This window comes from Aethalodelphis obliquidens, unplaced genomic scaffold (genome assembly GCF_003676395.1).
Source record: "Aethalodelphis obliquidens isolate GAN/ISIS:26980383/991018 unplaced genomic scaffold, ASM367639v1 scaffold12, whole genome shotgun sequence".
Lineage (NCBI taxonomy): Eukaryota > Metazoa > Chordata > Mammalia > Artiodactyla > Delphinidae > Aethalodelphis > Aethalodelphis obliquidens.
In genome coordinates this window covers 25,479,064-25,500,647 of record NW_020837956.1, presented here as the reverse complement: position 1 = coordinate 25,500,647, position 21,584 = coordinate 25,479,064, and the positions used below count along the sequence as shown (strand labels likewise).

Sequence of the window (21,584 nt, the reverse complement as noted above, 5' to 3'; positions counted from 1 at the left end):
GACAAGGACACTGGCAGCATAAGTTCTGGGAAGTATGCCTTGGCGTGAGCCCTCCCAGAATCCGCCATTAGCCCCACCAAAGAGCCAGGTAGGCTCCAGTGTTGGGTCGCCTCAGGCCAAACAACCAACAGGGAGGGAACCCAGCCCCACCCATCAGCAGTCAAGTGGATTAAAGTTTTACTGAGCTCTGCCCACCAGAGCAACAGTCAGCTCTACCCACCACCAGTCCCTCCCATCAGGAAACTTACACAAGCCTCTTAGATACCCTCATCCACCAGAGGGCAGACAGCAGAAGCAAGAAGAACTACAATCCTGCAGCCTGTGGAACAAATATCACATTCACAGAAAGATAGACAAGATGAAAAGGCAGAGGGCTATGTACCAGATGAAGAAACAAGATAAAACCCCAGAAAAACAACTAAATGAAGTGGAGATAGGCAACCCTCCAGAAAAAGAATTCAGAATAATGATAGTGAAGATGATCTAGGACCTCGGAAAAAGAATGGAGGCAAAGATCGAGAAGATGCAAGAAATGTTTAACAAAGAACTAGAAGAATTAAAGAACAAACAGAGATGAATACAATAACTGAAATGAAAAATATACTAGAAGGAATCAATAGCAGAATAACTGAGGCAGAAGAATGGATAAGTGGTCTGGAAGACAGAATGGTGGAATTCACTGCCACAGAACAGAATAAAGAAAAAAAGAATGAAAAGAAATGAAGACAGCCTAAGACACTTCTGGGATAACATTAAATGCAACAACATTCACATTATAGGGGTCCCAGAAAGAGAAAAGATAGAGAAAGGACCCGAGAAAATATCTGCAGAGATTAGAATCGAAAACTTCCCTCACATGGGAAGGGAAATAGCCACCCAAGTCCAGGAAGCGCAGAGAGTCCCAGGCAGGATAAACCCAGGAGAAACATGCCGAGACACATAGTAATCAAACTGGCAAAAATTAAAGACAAAGTAAAATTATTGCAAGCAGCAAGGGACAAATGACAAATAACATACAAAGGAACTCCCATAAGGTTAACAGCTGATTGCTCAGCAGAAACTCTACAAGCCAGAAGGGAGTGGCATGATATACTTAGTGATGAAAGGGAAGAACCTACAACCAAGATTACTCTACCCAGCAAAGATCTCATGCAAATTCCATGGAGAAATCAACAGCTTTATAGACAAGCAAAAGCTAAGAGAATTCAGCACCACCAAACCAGCTCTACAACAAATGCTAAAGGCACTTCTCTAAGTGGGAAACACAAGAGAAGAAAAGGACCTACAAAAACAAACCCAAAACAATTAAGAAAATGATCATAGGAACATACATATCGATAATTACCTTAAACGTGAATGGATTAAATGTTCCAGCCAAAAGACACAGGCTTGCTGAATGGATACAAAAACAAGACCCATATATATGCTATCTATAAGAAACCCACTTCAGACCTAGGGACACATACAGACCGAAAGTGAGGGGATGGAAAAAGATATTCCATGCAAATGGAAATCAAAAGAAAGCTGGAGTAGCAATCCTCATATCAGATAAAATAGACTTTAAAATAAAGAATGTTACAAGAGACAAGGAAGGACACTACATAATGATCAAGGGATCAATCCAAGAAGAAGATATAACAATTATAAATATATTAGCACCCAATATAGGAGCACCTCAATACATAAGGCAACTGCTAACAGCTATAAAGAGGAAATTGACAGTAACACAGTAATAGTGGGGGACTTTAATACCTCACTTACACCAATGGACAGATCATCCAAAATGAAAATAAATAAGGAAACAGAAGCTTTAAATGACAACAGACCAGATAGATTTAATTGATATTTATAGGACATTCCATCCCCAAACAGATTACACTTTCTTCTCAAGTGTGCACGGAACATTCTCCAGGATAGATCACATCTTGGGTCTCAAAACAAGCCTCAGTAAACTTAGAAAACTGAAATCATATCAAATGTCTTTTCTGACCACAACGCTATGAGATTAGAAATTAATTACAGGGAAAAAAAGGTAAAAGACACAAACACATGGAGGCTAAACAATACGTTATTAAATAACCAAGAGATCACTGAAGAAATAAAAAAATACCTAGATGGGCTTCCCTGGTGGCGCAGTGGTTGAGAGTCTGCCTGCCGATGCAGGAGACACAGGTTTGTGCCCCGGTCCGGGAGGATCCCACGTGCTGCAGAGTGGCTGGGCCCGTGGGCCATGGCCGCTGAGCCTGCGCGTCCGGAGCCCGTGCTCCGCAACGGGAGAGGCTGCAACAGTGAGAGGCCCGTGTACCACAAAAAAAAAAAAACAAAAAAAACCTAGAGACAAATTACAATGAAAGCACGACGATCCAAAACCTATGGGATGCAGCAAAAGCAGTTCTAAGAGGGAAGGTTATAGCTATACAAGCCTACCTCAAGAAACAAGAAAAATCTCAAATAAACAATCTAACCTTAAACCTAAAGGAACTAGGGAAAGAAGAACAAACAAAACCCAAAGTTAGCAGAAGGAAAGAAATCATAAAGATCAGAGCAGAAATAAACAAAATAGAAACAAAGAAAACAATAGCAAAGATCAAGAAAACTAAAAGCTGGTTCTTTGAGAAGATAAACAAAATTGATAAACCATTAGCCAGAATCATCGGGAAAATGAGGGAGAGGACTCAAATCAATAAAATTAGAAATGAAAAAGGAGAAGTTACAACAGACACAGCAGAAATACAAAGCATCCTAAGAGACTACTACAAGCAACTCTATGCCAATAAAATGGACAACCTGGAAGAAATGCCCAAATTTTTAGAAAGGTATAACCTTCCAAGACTGAACCAGGAAAAAATAGAAAATATGAACAGACCAATCAGTAGTAATGAAATTGAAACTGTGATTAAAAATCTTCCAACAAACAAATGTCCAGGACCAGATGGCTTCACAGGTGAACTCTATCAAACATTTAGAGAAGAGCTAACACCCATCCTTCTCAAACTCTTCCAAAAAAATGCAGAGGAAGGAACACTCTCAAACTCATTCTATGAGGCCACCATCCCCCTGATACCAAAACCAGACAAAGATACTACAAAAAAAGAAAATTACAGACCAATATCACTCATGAATATAGATGTAAAAATCCTCAACAAAATACTAGTAAACAGAATCCAAAAACACATTAAAAGGATCATACCATGATCAAGTGGGATTTAACCCAGAGATGCAAGGATTCTTCAATATATGCAAATCAATCAATGTGATACACCATATTAACAAATTGAAGAATAAAAACCATATGATCATCTCAATAGATGCAGAAAAAGCTTTTGACAAAATTCAACACCCATTTATGATAAAAACTCTCCAGAAAGTGGGCATAGAGGGAACCTACCTCAACATAATAAAGGCCATATACGACAAACCCACAGCAAACATCATTCTCAATGGTGAAAAACTGAAAGCATTTCCTCTACGATCAGGAAAAAGACAAGGATGTCCACTCTCACCACTATTATTCAACATAGTTTTGGAAGTCCTAGCCACGGCAATCAGAGAAGAAAAAGAAAGAAAAGGAATACAAATTGGAAAAGAAGAAGTAAAACTGTCACTGTTTGCAGATGACATTGTACTATACATAGAGAATCCTAAAGATGCCACCAGAAAACTACTAGAGCTAATCAATGAATTTGGTAAAGTTGCAGGATACACAATTCACAGAAGTCTCTTGCATTCCTATACACTAATGATGAAAAATCTGAAAGAGAAATTAAGGAAACACTCCCATTTACCATTGCAACGAAAAGAATAAAATACCTAGGAATAAACCTACCTAGGGAGACAAAAGACCTGTATGCAGAAAACTGTAAGACACTGATGAAAGAAATTAAAGATGATACAAACAGATGGAGCGATATACCATGTTCTTGGACTGGAAGAATCAATGTTGTGAAAATGACTATACTACCCAAAGCAATCTACAGATTCAATGCAACCCCTATCAAATTACCAATGGCATTTTTTACAGAAATAGAACAAAAAATCTTAAAATTTGTATGGAGACACAAAAGATCCCAAATAGCCAAAGCAGTCTTGAGGGAAAAAAAGAGAGCTGGAGGAATCAGACTTTCTGACTTCGGACTATACTACAAAGCTACAGTGATCAAGACAATACGGTACTGGCACAAAAACAGAAACAGAGATCATAGGAACAAGATGGAAAGCCCAGAGATAAACCCAGGCACCTATGGTCAACTAATCTATGACAAAGGAGGCAAGGATATAAAATGGAGAAAAGCCAGTCTCTTCAATAAGTGGTGCTGGGAAAACTGGACAGCTACATGTAAAAGAATGAAATTAGAACACTCCCTAACATCATACACAAAAAAAAAACTCAAAATGGATTAGAGACCTAAATGTAAGACTGGACACTATAAAACTCTTAGAGGAAAACATAGGCAGAACACTCTTTAACATAAATCACAGCAAGATCTTTTTTGATCCACCTCCTAGAGTAATGGAAATAAAAACAAAAATAAACAAATGGGACCTAATGAAACTTCAAAGCTTTTGCACAGCAAAGGAAACCATAAACAAGACAAAAAGACAACCCTCAGAATGAGAGAAAATATTTGCAAACGAATCTCAATGGACAAAGGATTAATCTCCAAAATACCTAAACAGCTCATGCAGCTCAATATTAAGAAAACAAACAACCCAATCCAAAAATGGGCAGAATACCTTAATAGACATTTCTCCAAAGAAGACATACAGATGGCCAACAAGCACATGAAAAGCTGCTCAACATCACTAATTATTAGAGAAATGCAAATCATAACTACAGTGAGGTATCACCTCACACCAGTCAGAATGGGCATCATCAGAAAATCTACAAACAACAAATGCTGGAGAGGGTATGGAGAAATGGGAACCCTCTTGCACAGCTGGTGGGAATGTAAATTGATACAGTCACTATGGAGAACAGTATGGAGGTTCCTTAAAAAACTAAAAAAAAAAAAAAAAAAAAAAAAAAAAAAAAAAAAAAAAAAAAAAAACTAAAAAATAGAATTACCATATGATCCAGCAATCCCACTATTGGGCATACACCCAGAGAAAACCATAATTCAAAAAGACACACGCACCCCAATGTTCATTGCAGCACTATTTACAATAGCCAGGTCATGGAAGCAACCTAAATACCTACTGACAGACAAATGGATAAAGATGATGTGGTACATATATACAATGGAATATTACTCAGCCATAAAAAGGAACGAAATTGGGTCATTTGTTGAGACGTGGATGGATCTAGAAACTGTCATACAGAGTGAAGTAAGTCAGAAAGAGAAAAATATCGTATATTAACGCATATATGTGGAACCTAGAAAAATGGTACAGAGGAACCAGTCTGCAGGACAGAAACTGAGACACAGATGTAGAGAACAAACGTAGGGACACTAAGGGGTAAAGCAGCAGCGGGTGGGGGTGGGGGTGTGATTGGGAGATTGGGATTGACATGTATACACTGATGTATATTAAATTGATGACTAATAAGAACTTGCTGTACAAAAAAGTAAAATATAATTCAAAAAAAAAATCCAAGTGGAGATATGTAGGCAAATGAATATAGATCTCGACAATTTACGACCAAAAGCCACAATGTGTAATCTGTATTTATTATTTAAAATTTTGTACTTCCCTAAGCCTTAAAAAAAAGAAAAAAGATTATGGCATAAGAGATATATAATAAACTGTACATATTTAAGGTATATATTGTGATATGCTTTGACCTAAGTACAAATCCATAACATCATCATTATATCAAGATAATGAATATATCCACCATCACCAAAAGTCTCCTTGTGCCCCTCTGTCATGTTCCTTTCACTCTTTACACAACCCTCCATTCCCAGGGAACCACAGGTCTGTTTACTGTTACCATAGATTACTTCATATTTTCTAGAATTATGTACACTATAATAGATATGAATTGCATATATATCTCTATATATTAATGTATATATAATTCTAACATATTTATAAATACATATATAAATGGGGTTATAAAGTATATATTCTTTTTTTGTCTGGCTTCTTTTACTTGTCATAATTATTTTCCCATTAATACCTATTGTTTTATATAATACTGTATAGCAACTACACTTCAATTAAAAATAATAAAAATACCTATTGTATGATCAACACTCCATTCTTTTTTATTGCTGAGTAGTATTCCACTATTGGATATAATACAATTTATCCATTCACATGTTGATGGACATTAGGGATGGTTCTGGGTTTTGGCAATTATAAACAATGTTACATAAATATTCATGAACAAGTCTTTATATGGACATATGCTTTCATTTCCCTTGAGTTAATATTTAAGAGTGGAATGGCTAGCTCAACAATGGGTGTATGTATGTTTAACAATCTTAAAACTGCCAAGCTTTTTCAAAGTTGTACCATTTTATATTCCTATATTCCAGTTCCAAGTGTCAACACTTGGTATGATCAGTCTTTTTAATTTTAGACATTCTTATAGGTGTTTAGTGGTATCTCATTATGCTTTTTATTTGCATTTTGTTAAAGATTAATGAAGCTGAGTATACCTTCATGTTCTTATTTTCCCTTTGTACATCATCTTTGGTGAAGTGTCTTCAAATCTTATACCTATTATTTTAATTGGGTTTTCTTATTATTAAATTTTTAAATAAACTTATTTATTTATTTATTTACTTTTGGCTGCATTGGGTCTTCGTTGCTTCATGTCAGCTTTCTCTAGTTGCGGCAAGTGGGGGCTACTCTTCATTGCAATGCGCGGGCTTCACATTGTGGTGGCTTCTCTCGTTGCAGAGCATGGGCTCTAGGCATGCAGGCTTCAGTAGTTGTGGCATGCGGGCTCAGTAGTTGCGGCTCGCAGGCTCTGGAGTGCAGGCTCAGTAGTTGTGGTGCTTGGGCTTAGTTGCTCCACTGCATGTGGGATGTTCCCAGACCAGGGCTTGAACCCATATACCCTGCATTGGCAGGCAGATTCTTAACCACTGTGCCACCAGGGAAGTCCCTTATTATTAAATTCTGAGAATTCTTTTAATAGTCTGGATACAAGATAGCTTTTATATTTAAGGTATATTATCCATTGAGATTCTTTATATAGATAAGAGGTCTTTTTTTTGGCATACTTATATCCAATTGTTCTAGCACTGTTTGTTGAAAAGACTACTTTCTCCACTGTACTGACTTTGTACCTTTGTCAAAATGCCACTTACTCTGTATGTGTGGGTCCCTTTCAGGACTCCATATTATTCCATTGCTCTATTTGTCATTCTTTATGCCAATATTACACTGTCTAGATTACCCTAACTTTATGTCTTGAAATAAGGTGGTATTAAGTCCTCCAACTCTGTTTTTACTTTACAAAGCTGTTTTGGCTATTTTAGATCCTTTCCATTTTCATATGAATTTTAGAATCACCTTGTCCATTTCTATAAAATGTCTTCTGGAATTCCGAATGAGGTGGTTCAATTTGAGAACTGACATCTTCACAATGTTGAGTCTCCCAATCCATGAACACAATATATCTCTCAGTCTATTTAGGTTCTCTTTAATTTTTCTCAGCAATGTTTTGTAGTTTTCAATGTATAGGTCTTGCCTATCTTTTGTCAGATTTATCAACATCTCATGTTTTTTCATGTTAATGAAAATAGTAATTTAAAATTTCAATTTGCTATTGTTTGGGGCTAGTATTGTATTTCCATAAATACAACTGAGTTTTGTATATTGATCTTGTATCCTGCAACCTCACTAAACACACTTGCTAGTTCTAACAGTGTCTTTGCAAATTCCATAGGATTTTCTATGTAGACATCATGTTGTTTACAGATGAAGATAGTTTTACTTCTTCATTCCCAAACTAGATGCCTCTTATTTCTTTTTCTTACCTTACTGCACTTGCTGGAACCTTCAGTATAATGTTGGGTAAAGTGGTAAAAGTGGACATCTTTGCCACATTCTTGACCTTAAGGGGAAGCATTTAGTCTTCTGTCATTACGTATGATGTGAACTGTAGGCTTTTTGTAGATGTCCTTAATCAGACTGAGGATGGTCCTTTCTACTCCTCGTTTGCTTACACTTTGTACTCAGGAATACCTATTGGATTTGTCAAATACTTTTGTGCACTGACTGAGATAATCATTTCTTAGTCTGTTAATACAGTGACTTACATCGATTGGTTTTCAAATTTTAAACCTATCTTGCATTCCTTGCATATTCAAGCAGGAATAAACCCTACTTAATCACAAGGTATTATCTTTTTAACATATTGGATATAACTTGCCAAAATTTTGTTTATGTTCATGAGGGATATGGGTCTATAGTTTATTTGGTCTTTTTTCTTTTTTCTCCTTGTAATATCTTTTTCAGAGTAATGCTAACTTTATAGACTAGGTTGGAAAGAATTCTCTCCACTTCAATTTTCTGGAAAAGTTTGTGTAGAACTGGTATTATTTTTTTCCCTAAATGTTCAGTAAAATTAACCAGTGAAGGCATCCAGGCCTGAAGTGTTCTTAATGGGAATGTTTTTAACTGTTAGTTCAATTTCTTTAATAGAAAAAGAATTACCTATTCACATTATACATTTCTTCTTTCATGAGCTTTTTTTTTGTCTTTCAACAAATTTATCCAATTTACCGAAGTTGTCAAATGTATTGGCATAAAGCTGTTCATAATGTTCCCTTACTGATCTCTTAATATATGTAGAATATGTAGTAATGTTACCTCCTTCATTCTTGTTAATGGTAATTTGTGACTTCTCGTTATCCTGACCAGCTCCACTAGAGATTTATCAATTACCAATCTTCTAAAAGAACCAGCTTTGGGTTTCCTTGGTTTTCTCAATTTTTTTTCCTGTTTACTATTTTATTGATCTGCTCAGATCTTTATTATTTCCTTTCTTTTGCTTACTTCGGGTTTCATTTGCTCTCTGTTTCCTAGTTTCTCAAGTTGGGAGCTCAGGTCAGTGATTTGAGACTTTTCTTCTTTTCTAATTTAAGTATTTAGTGCTATAAATTTCCGCCTAAGTAATGCATTAGCTGCACCTTGTAAGTTTTTATATTTTCATTTTATCCACTTTAATAATTTTTAAACTTCTCTTCTGATTTCTTCCTTGATCCATGGAGTTATTTAGAAGCGTGGTATTTAGTTTCCAAATATCTTTTCCAAATAACCTTTTTTATTGATTTCTAATTTAATTCCACTGTGGTCAAAGAACATACTTTGTATGACTTGAATCCTTTTATATTTAATAAGACTCATTCCGTGGCCCAGAATATGTTCTATCTTGGTGAACATTCCAGTGCACCTGAAAATAATGTGTATATATGTTGCCACTGGGTAAAGTGTTCTATAAATATCACTTAGATAAAGTTGATGGATAGGGTTGTTCAAGTCTTCTATATCTTTACTGACTTTCCGTGTACTAGCCTTATCTAGTTTTAGGAGAGGGATATTGAAGTCTCCAAGAAATTACAAATTTCACTATTTTTCCTTGTAGTTCTATCAATTTTTGCTTCATGAATTTTAAAGCTCTGTTATCAGAAGCAATAAATATTTAGAATTATATGTGTACTTGATAACTATGAAATAATCTTCTTTAACCCAGGTATCTTTAGCCTGAAATCAACTTTGATATTTATATAATCACTCCAACTTGGTAGGATTATGGTATTTCATGCTTTTAATCTATTTGCAGCTTTATATTCAAAGTGGGTTTCTTGTAAAAAAAAAAAAACTAATTCAAAAAGATATATGCACCCCAATGTTAATAGCAGCATTATTTACAATAGCCAAGATACAGAAGCAACATAAGTGTTCATCAACAGATGAATGGATAAGGAAGATTATATATATATACACATACATATATATACACACACATACGGAATATATATATATATATATATATATATATATACACACACACTACTCAGCCATTAAAAAAATGGAATTTTGCAATTTATGACAATATGGATAGACCTGTAGGATATTATGTTTAGTGAAATGAGTCAGAGAAAGACAAATACTGTATGTTATCAGTTATATGTCGAATCTAAAAAATAAAACAAACAAATGAATATAACAAACCAGAAACAGACTCACAGATATAGAGAACTAGTGGTTACCAGTGAAAAGAGGGAAGGGGGAGAGACAAGATAAGGGTAGGGGATTAAGAGGTACAAACTACTATGTATAAAATAAGTATGCTACAGGATATAATGTACAGCAAAGGGGATATAGCCAATATTTTATATAACTTTAAATGGAGTATAATCTATAAGAATTTTGAATCATTACTTGTATAATACTATAAATCAGCTATGCCTCAATTTTTTAAAAAGTATATGGGAGGAAAATGAATGAATAAGTTATTTTTTTTAAATAACCTTAAACAAACAAGGAAGTCAGTTTCTTGTAAAGGAACCTCATTAGTGCAGTAGGTAGAGTGTCAGTCTCATCAAGTGGGCTTCCTGTAGGGAGGATATGGTTGGGTCTTACTTTTTTATCCAAAAGACACTCTCTGCCTTTATTTGTGATGTTCAAGCCAGGTATCAGCAAGTGTTTCTGTATAAGGCCAGAGAGTAAATATCTTAGGCTTCTCAAGCCATAAGGTCTCTGGCAAGTATTCAAAGCCGCCCCTGTAGCATAAAAGCAGCCCTAGACAACATGTAAACAAATGGGCATGCCTGTGTTCCAACTATAAAAACTTCATTTACAAAACCGGGCAGTCAGTTTGACTGTAGTTTGTTGATCCCTGGTTTAGGGGATCATTTGCTTTTAATATAATTTATGTGATTATTAATATGCTTGCTATTTACTTTCTACTTGTCCCACATGCTCTTTGTTCCCTTTTTCCTCTTTTCTTCTCACTTCTTTTGGATTGTGTACAGTTTTATGATTCAGTTTTTCTCCTTGTTGGTTTATCACCTCTAACTATTTGCTACACTACTGCTAGCCCTATATAAACATCAAGGAATATTCCCTCTCTTTCTCCAGCCTCAGGTAGTTTCCTCACACATATGTGCTGATCAGTATTCAGCTAAAGACTGGAGGAGGCTCTTCTGCAGATCTCCAGAGTGCTCTCTCTGTGCAGCTTTCTCCTTCCTGGTACTCTGCCCTGAGAACTTGATCCACCTTGGCCTCTTACATTCCCAGCAATTCAGGGAGACTTCCAGGCTCTGCCTGGCTTCTTCTTTCCCGTACCACAGTCTGGAAGCTATCCAGGCAACTATAGTGCTGAACTTGTTAGTTTCCCATCCTTCACAGATCATTTCCATCGTTTCCTGATATCCAACGTCTTCAAAATTGTTTTTTCAAATATTCTGTTCAGTTTTTTTTCTCCATTGTTTCAGGCAGAAGGGGAAATTCAGTCCCTTTTACTCCATCTTGGCCAGAATCAGAAGTCTCCTGATATTTTAAAACATTCTTTGAAAACCAAATTTTAATGGTTATGTAACAATCCAAAGAAAGATGAACCTTAATTTTTCAAAATTATTGCTCTATTGTTGCAAGTTGAAAGTTCCTTCAAATTTTAACCACTACAAACAAAAAACTATAATGAACATCCTTAGAAGGAGCTATGCTTTCAAGCTGATATTTGTAGCCCAAGCAGCTTTCTGCCACTGGCTTTCCATTTCAGCTTGAAAAAAAGCTAAAAAAAGAGGTAAAATTAAATATAAAGGTCACGTATCCAGCACATTATACTCTAAAATAACTCAGTGATCTTTCTTTATGTTTTTTTTTAAACACATGCTTCCCACCCACATTCCATCCCCAATTAAAGGGGGGAGAAGAATGAATGAATTAATTAAGAAAAGAATTCCATAAAAATTTCCCACTGATCTGAAGGACAAGGAATTTATTCTAAAGAGCATCTGTGGGGACTTCCCTGGTGGCAAAGTGGTTAAGAATCCGCCTGCCAATGAGAAGCCCGTGCACCGCAACGAAGAGTAGCCCCCGCTCACCACAACTAGACAAAGTCCATGCTCAGCAACAAACACCCGATACAGCCAAAAAAAAAAAAAAAAATTAATACCAAGAAGTTTTTAAAAAAATAAACAAACAATAAAGAACATCTGTGGGAATTCCCTGGCGGTCCAGTGGTTAGGACTCCATGCTTTCACTGCTTAGGGCCCAGGTTCAACTCCTGGTCAGGGAAATAAGATCCCACAAGCCACACAAAGCAGCCTAAATAAATAAATAAATAGCATCTGCATCTGACAAGGTAATGCTTTTTAAATATGCCTATCATTACAATTCTTTTTAATCATTCTTAGCTTCGAACAGTGTCTAAGTTTATACATAGAATAGAACTATAAGCTCACAGATTAAAATTAAAAGATATGTCCATATCTTGGATCTTCATCTTTTTTGAGGGGTAGGGGAGTCATCCTGGATCTTATAAGCTTGTGATAAAGGTGGAAAAGTATACATACAATTTTGTATGTAGTTGTTCAGAGACCCTCTCATGGCCACCAGACTTTTAAATTCCTTGCTTTAAAATTATACATGAATAATAGCTACATATTTACCACCAGTTCTTTTATTTTGTCTCATACGTTAAAATCTTAAGATTCTCCAAATCCATGAAATTTAAAAGTAACATAAGCATAGCAGAAAAACCCCATACATAACTCGCTTTGAAGTTAAGACAGATCACTATCCATTCAGTTGTGCCATGTAATATTTGTGGGTTTGTACACAAATTGCATAACCTCTCTGAGACCCAATCTCCTTATATCTATAAAATAAAGATATTACTACCTAGTTTTGCCTTCAATAAAAAGTAATGGCTATTAGAATAAATTGATAAGTATTAATAAAATTAATACAATCACTACTTTTATGAAGGTATTTCAATGTGTCTATGTTTCTTTTGTAGGTGAACAGAAGTATATTAGCTGGGTTTTTTTCAACAAAATTATTAAGAAAGATTAATAATATATATATATATTTATTATTATTTTATTTATTTATTTATTTATTTTGCGGTACGCGGGCCTCTCACTGCTGTGGCCTCTCCTGTTGCGGAGCACAGGCTCCGGACGCGCAGGCTCAGCAGCCATGGCTCAGGGGCCCAGCCGCTCCGCGGCATGTGGGATCCTCCCGGACCAGGGCATGAACCCGTGTTCCCTGCATCGGCAGGCAGACTCTCAACCACTGCGCCACCAGGGAAGCCCAATAATATCTTTTTTAAAACTGATTTTTATGGGATGATTTTTCATCCTAAATCATTTCATAAATAAGAAATTTTACTGTATTTACTGGTTCATATCTGCATTATGTTATTATGCCTCCATTTTATAATTTCTATGTACTCTGAGACTCCTTCAGTTAGTATATAAGAAGAGGACATTCATAAAATTTACTCACTGGTCACATTTATTAAGAATATGCTCCATACAAGATGTCTATACAGATCCTGTTCTCAATCAGCTTAGAGTCTAAAATACAGGATAAGGATATGTAAATAAGTAATCACTCCAGGAAATAAAAGAAAGGAGTAAGTGTCTCAGAAAAGTTACATAGTGTTATGATTCCAAGACAAAGGGATTACTTGTAACTGGAAGGCAATCGGAAAAAACTTTCATGAGCATAGCATTTAATATTCCTTGAAGGATAAGTGGGATTTTAGAAGATAAGCATGGTTTTAAAAGTGATGCACTAGGTTTTCTTGTATATAACTTACTTCTCAACAAAATTGATTTAGAAATAAAGAATGAAAAAAAGAAAGAAAGAACGAATGTACACACTCTCAGCAGAGGCAACACATTTAAAGGTACTGGAAGTACCAACAGTAAGACTGAGACTTAAATTGAGAATTGGGACCCATATTCCCTTGAGGAGGGTTCCTTCTAGGCTCCCCTCTCTTTTCATTCTGTATACTGCCTATGCGATCTCATTCACCCCTATACACTTATGATTCCAACCAGGTCTCTTACTCAAACTTCTATCTCTGAACCCCCATATACAACTACTATACAATGTCTGCATTTTATCTGGGTGTACCAGAGGTAACTTACATTAACACATCCAAAATTAAACTTAGCATACTGCCCATAAACCTGTTCCTCCATTGGTTTACTTGTCAGATTCCTAACACCGAGACCACAAAAACTCAGATGTCATTCTAGATTTCTGTCGGTCATACATAATTGGTTGGTCACTAAGCCCCCTATGTTCAATCTATGCTGCCATATCAAGTGAATCTTTTTTTTTTTTGGCCACGCCACGCAGTTTGTGGGATCTTAGTTCCCTGACCAGGGATTGAACCTGGGCCCCAGCAGTGAGCATGCTGAGTCCAAACCACTGGACTGCCAGGGAATTCCCCACAAGTGAAAATCTTAATTGGTCTTCCAACCTCCATCTCATCATTCCCTTGACCTTTGATACTGCCTATAATACTATACTCTTAAATGCAAATCAAATCAAATCACTTTCTGTCTCAAAACCACCCAGTGGCCCCTTATCATCTAGAGAATTAACTCTGAAATCCTTACACAGGATCAAATGAAGATAGGGAACTTAGTATGACATTTATTTATCTGCAGGACTCCCCGCTAAGAAGCCTTTAGAAATCTCTCAGGCCAGAGCTGCATATCTCCAGCACTGAACACAATTTACACACAGAAAATATTTCATAAATGGATGCTCAGTAAACGGAGATTCAGTGAGTGGAGAAGTGAGTGAATTTCTCACTACTCCTCCACAGGCACTCTACTTTCCAGCCATATTCTTTTTTTTTATACCTTTGTACACTACTTTTCTCAGCCTAAAATGAATGCCCTTTTTAATCTTGTTCATCTCCAGTGTCTTCACCTCTGTGCTCTACTCACACTGTACACATATCTAATACACACCTTATGAAACTGCATTACAATCGTCTGCTGCTGCCTCAAAATTCAAAATCGCCACCTCTATGCTATCTCTACACCTTAATAATCTATTACAATTACCAATAGTTAGATATTTGTCATTCCTATAAAACAGTGAGTTTCTAGATAGGAAGGACTGTGGCTTATTTATTAACTGTTATGGGCTGAACTGTGTTCTTCCCCAAAATTCATATGTTGAGACTATAACCCCTAATATCTCAGAATGTTACTGTATTTGGAGTAGACTTTAAAGAAGTAATCAAGGTAAAAGAAGGTCATAAGAGTAGGCCCTAATCTAATCTGACTTGTGTACTTATAAGGAGAGGAAATTTGGACACACACAAGAGACACCAGGGGTGCATGGACACAAAGAAAAGACCATTGAGGACACAGCAAGAAGGCAGCCTCCGAAAACAAAGGAAAGAGGCTTCAGAAGAAACCAAATCTGCCGACACCTTGATTTTGGACTTTTAGCCTCCAGAACTATGGGTAAATCAATTTCTGTTGTTTAAGCCACGCAGTCTGTGGTATTTTGTTAAGGAAGTCCTAGCAAATTAATACTATAACATATAGCATAAGGTCTGTCACATAGTAATTATTCAATATGTATTACTGATTTGAATATCTCCATCTCAAGAGGCAAGGACTGTCACAGTACTCTAAGCACTCAGCTCAGTAACAGCACATGATACTTACAAATACTAATAGAAAATATGAATGAGTTTGACTGAAGCATAGCCCATAGAGGGCTCCAAAAGCTGAATCTGTGAGCTTTATTCCTAAACAACTGGTGCAAAACAGAAGATTTTGAGAATACTACAAGACTAGGGCTGAAATTTCACCAAAATTAGCTAAATGAGGGTATGTATGCGAATGCACTTGAGGGCTAGGGGGGGCATGTGGTACAAGACAAAGAATGGGGAACAGTTAAACATAAAATATATCACATATTTATAAGATAGTAATTAGATCAAATATCTGATACTAGTCACATTTAGAACCTACGAACTAAAATTCTTCTGGCTAACATATTTAATTTTTGTCCACTTTATCCTCAAGGGAGAATCTGGGTAAACACTTAGGCAACATGTACAGCTTCCAGAATGTTGGCTTTTGTCTTCTATGTACATGCTAGTTTTTTTCCCCAAATGGCCAAGTGTTCTGCAAAACAGAACACCGTAAGCTTTCAAATACTCATGGGAGCTTATAAAAGTAATACAACATTCATGTAATTTCCACTTGCTACACAACAGACCCTGAGGTTATTTTCCTAATACATAACAAGTTGTTCTGTTGCTAAGAAGAAAAAAAGGGCTCTTGACTGAAGATATGAAAAAATCTGAACAGAGCTGAAATCATGCTTTTGAATTATATGACACTTTTTGCATGTAAAACAGTGAAGAAATGAAGTTACAAGTGTATCATGTCAACTCTAACTGTGAGATAGAGCCATATTCTTTGATTATACAACTGCATTCTGTAGTAAAAGGTTATTATGCACCAGAAATCATTGCTTCTTTCATAAAAGCAATATTATTTCAATGTGGTTATAATTAAGTTACATGGGGCGGGGTGGGGGGAGAATCTAGATTGATCCTTTCTACTGGCTTTTTCTAACCGCTCAAATTCATTTTTCACTATCAGTCCCTAGATTTGTTCCAAAATAGGATTAAATTTTAAATGCGGTCCAGGGAATATACTAGTAAGTACAAAGGGTCATTCTAAAGCAAATATGTAGGTACCCACTAAGGAAACAATTTATAAAAAATTAAAGCATAATTTAAATAATAATGATAACAAGAATAAATATATGAATGACTAATCTTTACAGAATACTTCTCACATCTCAGGCACTATGCTAAGGGCCTAACATATTCAAGTTGAACCACATGAAAATGGCAATTTCATAAGGTTTAACCTAATACATTTTCTCATCTAATCCTTACAACTACCCAGTGACAAGAGTACTATAATTATCCCCATTTGCAGATAAGGGAAGTAAAATTTAGAGGACTTAACTTGATCAAGTTAAAGAACTAGGAAATAAAACTGGGACTGAAGCCCAGGTGTACATCCAAAGCCCAGGCTCTCCTTACCTACTGCACAGTTTCAGTAACCTCTATGTCTTGAAAAACTAACAGGATGAGAGTGTAGGCACTCAAGTACTCTCACACACTGCTCAAGGCCACTATATAGACACTTGCGCAACTGTACCTTCACCAAGAACGCAGCAAGGGAATCAAAGGAGACTGACATCCAGCCCATTCTTTACTAGCCAAATTGTGGCCCTGTTGCTGATGCCATCTACACTGAAAAGGAGATTCTCTCAGTCCCACAAAACTGCTATATTGGTTAACAAGTGACCCTGATGCTGCTAGAAGATTTTTTAAATTGTGAGAAAATTTTAACAACACAGTTTAAAAGCCTTAAAAGAGATTATTATACAATCTTTGATCCAGAAATTTCAGTTTAAGGAATTTATCTTCAGGAAATAATTAAGGACATACATAAAATTTATGCCCTATTCATCAGTGTTATAATAGAGAAAAAAGCTAAAAAATCTAATATGTCCAACAACAGGGTAGTAGCTACTATAATACATCCATATGATAAAAATTATGTGGTAAAAATACATTAACTCATAACCTTTTCACAAAATATTACATGAATGAAGATGTTTACAAGAGTTATATTTTCATTTTAGTAAAAATATTATTCATACATGTATTTCATATATAATATCTGTGCATGTGTGTGTGGCAGAGAGAGAGGGAGGGAGGGAGAGAGGGAAAGAAAAAGAGAGAAAACACTAGGTAACAGGATTATAGGTTGCTTTAATTTTCTTTGTTTTTATCCTCATAAATTTTTCTATGATATACAGAGAAAAAAAAAAAAAAAAAAAAAAAAAAAAACTAAACAACAACAAGATATAAATGTCCTGATACAAAGCTTAAAAACTGTTAGATACCAAGAGTAGCTATATAAAAGTTCATTCTGCCTCTTAACTTGGAATTAAAGTATGCAATTTACTGTGGTCTAAACTAAGACAAGAAATACTTAACTTCATGTAGAAATGAGAAATCCAAGTCATTCTAACAGGTGGCCTGAGTTAAGAACCACTGCCCATAAATACAGACATAAAGCAGAAACTGAATTCTGAATATCTTTAGATAACTGAAAGTCTGCATTAATTTTTTAAAAATAAAAAGCATCTTGGGCTTCCTTGATGGCGCAGTGGTTGAGAGTCTGCCTGCCGATGCAGGGGACGTGGTTCGTGCCCCGGTCCGGGAAGATCTCACCTGTCGCGGAGCGGCTAGGCCCGTGAGCCACTGCCACTGAGCCTGCGTGTCCGGAGCCTGTGCTCCGCAACGGGAGAGGCCGCAACAGTGAGAGGCCCACGTACCGAAGAAAAAAAAAGAAAAAAAAAAGCATCTTACTTGTATATCATCTGTTGAAGAAACAGAATTCTCAACAGAGTGAGAAATAGAGTAATGACCCCTGCCAGCTGGGAAAGGGCCTGGCACTATCAGCCAGGCCTTGGTGTATTCATATGAAACATAAAAACAATTTTAGGGACTTCCCTGGTGGTCCAGGAGTTAAGAATCTGCCTTCCAATGCAGGGGATGCAGGTTCCATCCCTGGTCGGGGTACTGAGATTCCACATGCCTTAGGGCAACTAATCCCACGTGCCGCAACTACTGAGCCCGCATGCTCTGAAGCCCACGTGCCACAACTAGAGAGAAGCCCGCACAACGCAACGAAGATCCTGTGTGCTGCAATTAAGACGCGACACAGCAAAATAAATAAAATAATTTTAAAAAATGAAAAGAAAAAAATAAACAATTTTACAGAACACCACTCTGTGACCATGATGGATCAAAATAAAAACAAGACCACTCCATAATCATGTCTGAACACAGACATAAGTATGAACACTGTCCTAACCACAAAAATAACCAAATATAATCCTATCCTGGGTAAGATGAATGACTGCCGCCTCTTTACCAATCACAACTTTAGCCTTGCTCCATTCTTCTTGCCTTCCAGGTTCTTAAAATACCTAGTGCCCCAATTATTCCCACTTCCTAAGAGCATCTAATCCACTGCAAAGCCCTACTTCCTTAAACCCTCCCCAAAATCACTTAACGCTAGCTCAAATCCTATATGGCTCCCCATGATATACATTCTCCTTTATTACAATGTATCAATAAATTCATCTTGTTTAACTACAGATTATTCCTGGAGGTCTCCCCTGGAGGGCATTAACAGAGTTGGGACTACAGATTTGAGTACAGGGTGGGATTAAGAGTAAAATAATAAAATTATATAAAAATACATGCAGTCTATAGAACAGATAACGTCTGTCTACCTAAAGGGGGTCTTTTGATAAGTAAACTTATCCACAATAAGTTTCCACAAATTCGAAATTACCAGTGTTTATCAGCACTGGTGATGTTGACTAAATAAATAAATCTTAAATTCTCAACTATTCAGTTTTCCATTTTACCTGAAAAAAATAAGAATCTAAGTATAAAAAGTGAAAGGTAAATCAAGAAACTAAACCCTGAACACAACACTTAGAATAATAAAATCCTCTAATCTAAATATATTATCTAATAATAAATGAATTAGCAAATATTATATATAGGATGGATAAACGACAAGATCCTACTGTATAGCACAGGGAACTACACTCAACATCTTGTGATAAACCATAATGGAAAAGAATATGAAAAAGAATATATATATATGTATAACTGAGTCATTTTGCCGTACAGCAGAAATTAAACACAACATTGTAAATCAACTATACATCAATAAAATCTTTTAAAAAAGAATAAAATCCTCTAATTTAAATATATTATTTAGTAATTTAACAAATGAATTTAATAATTAAATATTTAAGTATATTATTAGTTCCTCATCAAGAAGTTTCTAAATACAGTAATATGTCATTAAGATTAATTTATCTATCTGAAATATAGGCAAGCTTTATTTAAATTTTAAACTATCTTCTCATTGATCACCAAAGTCAACCTTGCCCAGTGCATCCTTACCTCCTGGGTCCTTATCTGGATTGTACTCTAAAGCATTGCTACAGATGAGGTCAATATCTTTCAGGAAATCCTTAGCAGTCAGGTAATTATGCTTATCAATTTTAGTGATTACTGTTGATAAATCCATTGGTTCCTTGATTACTTCAAGATAATCTGAAACCTAAAACAGGATATTTTAATGAAAATTACTTCTGATATTTCATATAATCTACTCATAAAAACATAAAACAAAACCATACAGTTATTTTAAAATTAAATCTAGATATCTAGGAAATAATTACAGATAAGGATAAAATTATAGAGCAATTTATGCCACTAAAGATACTATGTCATACTTTCCATGAAAAGCTTCAGTTTCAAGTCACATCTAAATCAACTCTGAAAAGTTTCTCATCTTGAAATATGAAACAAACTGTGTCAGCTTTTTTTTTTTTTAAATCCTTTGGATACACCTGAGAAGAAAATGTATTGGTAAAAATACCCAATAAGCATCAATAAATGTTACCTCAAGAAAAGAATTTTTTAAGGAAAATAAAAAGAAACACAGATTTTTTTTTCTTATTATTAGAGATGTTCTCGGGTAAATCTCTTTAAAATCTCTAAACAAAAAAATTATCTGTCTTTTTCAGTTTTCCAGGATGAATCGTTTCATGGAAAGAGTTTTCTGCTCCTTTGGATTCATTACAAACATTCTGAGTCAACTGTATAACAAAAGTAAGTATTGCTTTCATGACTAGAAAAAATTTACTGGCTTTGTCCCTAAATATAAACAAATCTACAAGCAAAAAATACATTTTGCTCAGTGTGATTTTCTGGGAGATAACCCAAAATAGAGATATTGGTCATGACTGCCGAATAAATTGTATGTTTTGTATCATTTGACCAATAAGAAAGCTCTTCCAACCTATATATCCACAGGTATACCTTGTTTTATTTGCACTTGCCTTTACTGCGCTTTGCAGATATTGCACTTTTTTAGAAATTGAAGGTTTGTGGCAACCCTGTGTTGTCAGATCATGGTTAGCATTTTTTAGCAATAAAGTATGTTTAAATTAAGGTATGCACATTTTTTGTAGACGTAATACCATTGCATACTTAAAGAACACTACAATAGAGTGTACACATAACTTTTATATACACTGGGAAACCAAAGAATTCGTGTGACTCGCTTTATTGCAATATTCACTTTACTGCAGTTGTCTAGAACCGAACCCACAATATCTCCAAGGTGTGTATGACTGTATTGTCTTCCTTAATGCAAATCTCAAATCAAGTAATTAGGTCTGACATAAACACAGTCTTAGAAATGTCTAATTAGTCCGGGACCAAATTCTGGGAATAGGGTAATTTCTGTTCTATGAGGCTAAAGGCTAGTTTTCTCCATTGCAGATGGCACTGATGCTTTTTGGGGATTTTTTTTTTTATTTGGCCTCGGCATGTGGGATCTTGCCCAGCCAGGGATCAAACTCATGCCCCCTGCATTGGGAGCATGGAGCCTTAACCGCTGGACCACCAGTGCAGTCCACTGATGCCTTTTTAAAAATTTACATACTGAATATATATTCCTATGAATAAATACACATATATGCATATACAAAAACATATG

The 21,584-nt window shown here is 35.7% G+C and overlaps 1 protein-coding gene across 2 annotated transcripts in view; it reads right to left on the bottom strand.

Annotated features, from left to right (window-relative positions):
• Positions 1-21,584, bottom strand: part of ATAD2B (ATPase family AAA domain containing 2B) — a 149,845-nt gene that overhangs the window by 19,590 nt on the left and 108,671 nt on the right. For both annotated transcript variants that reach the window (XM_027113730.1, XM_027113731.1), the window contains exon 22: positions 19,979-20,138. In XM_027113730.1, coding sequence (XP_026969531.1) covers positions 19,979-20,138 — 160 coding nt within the window. The remainder of the gene's footprint in view (positions 1-19,978; positions 20,139-21,584) is intronic.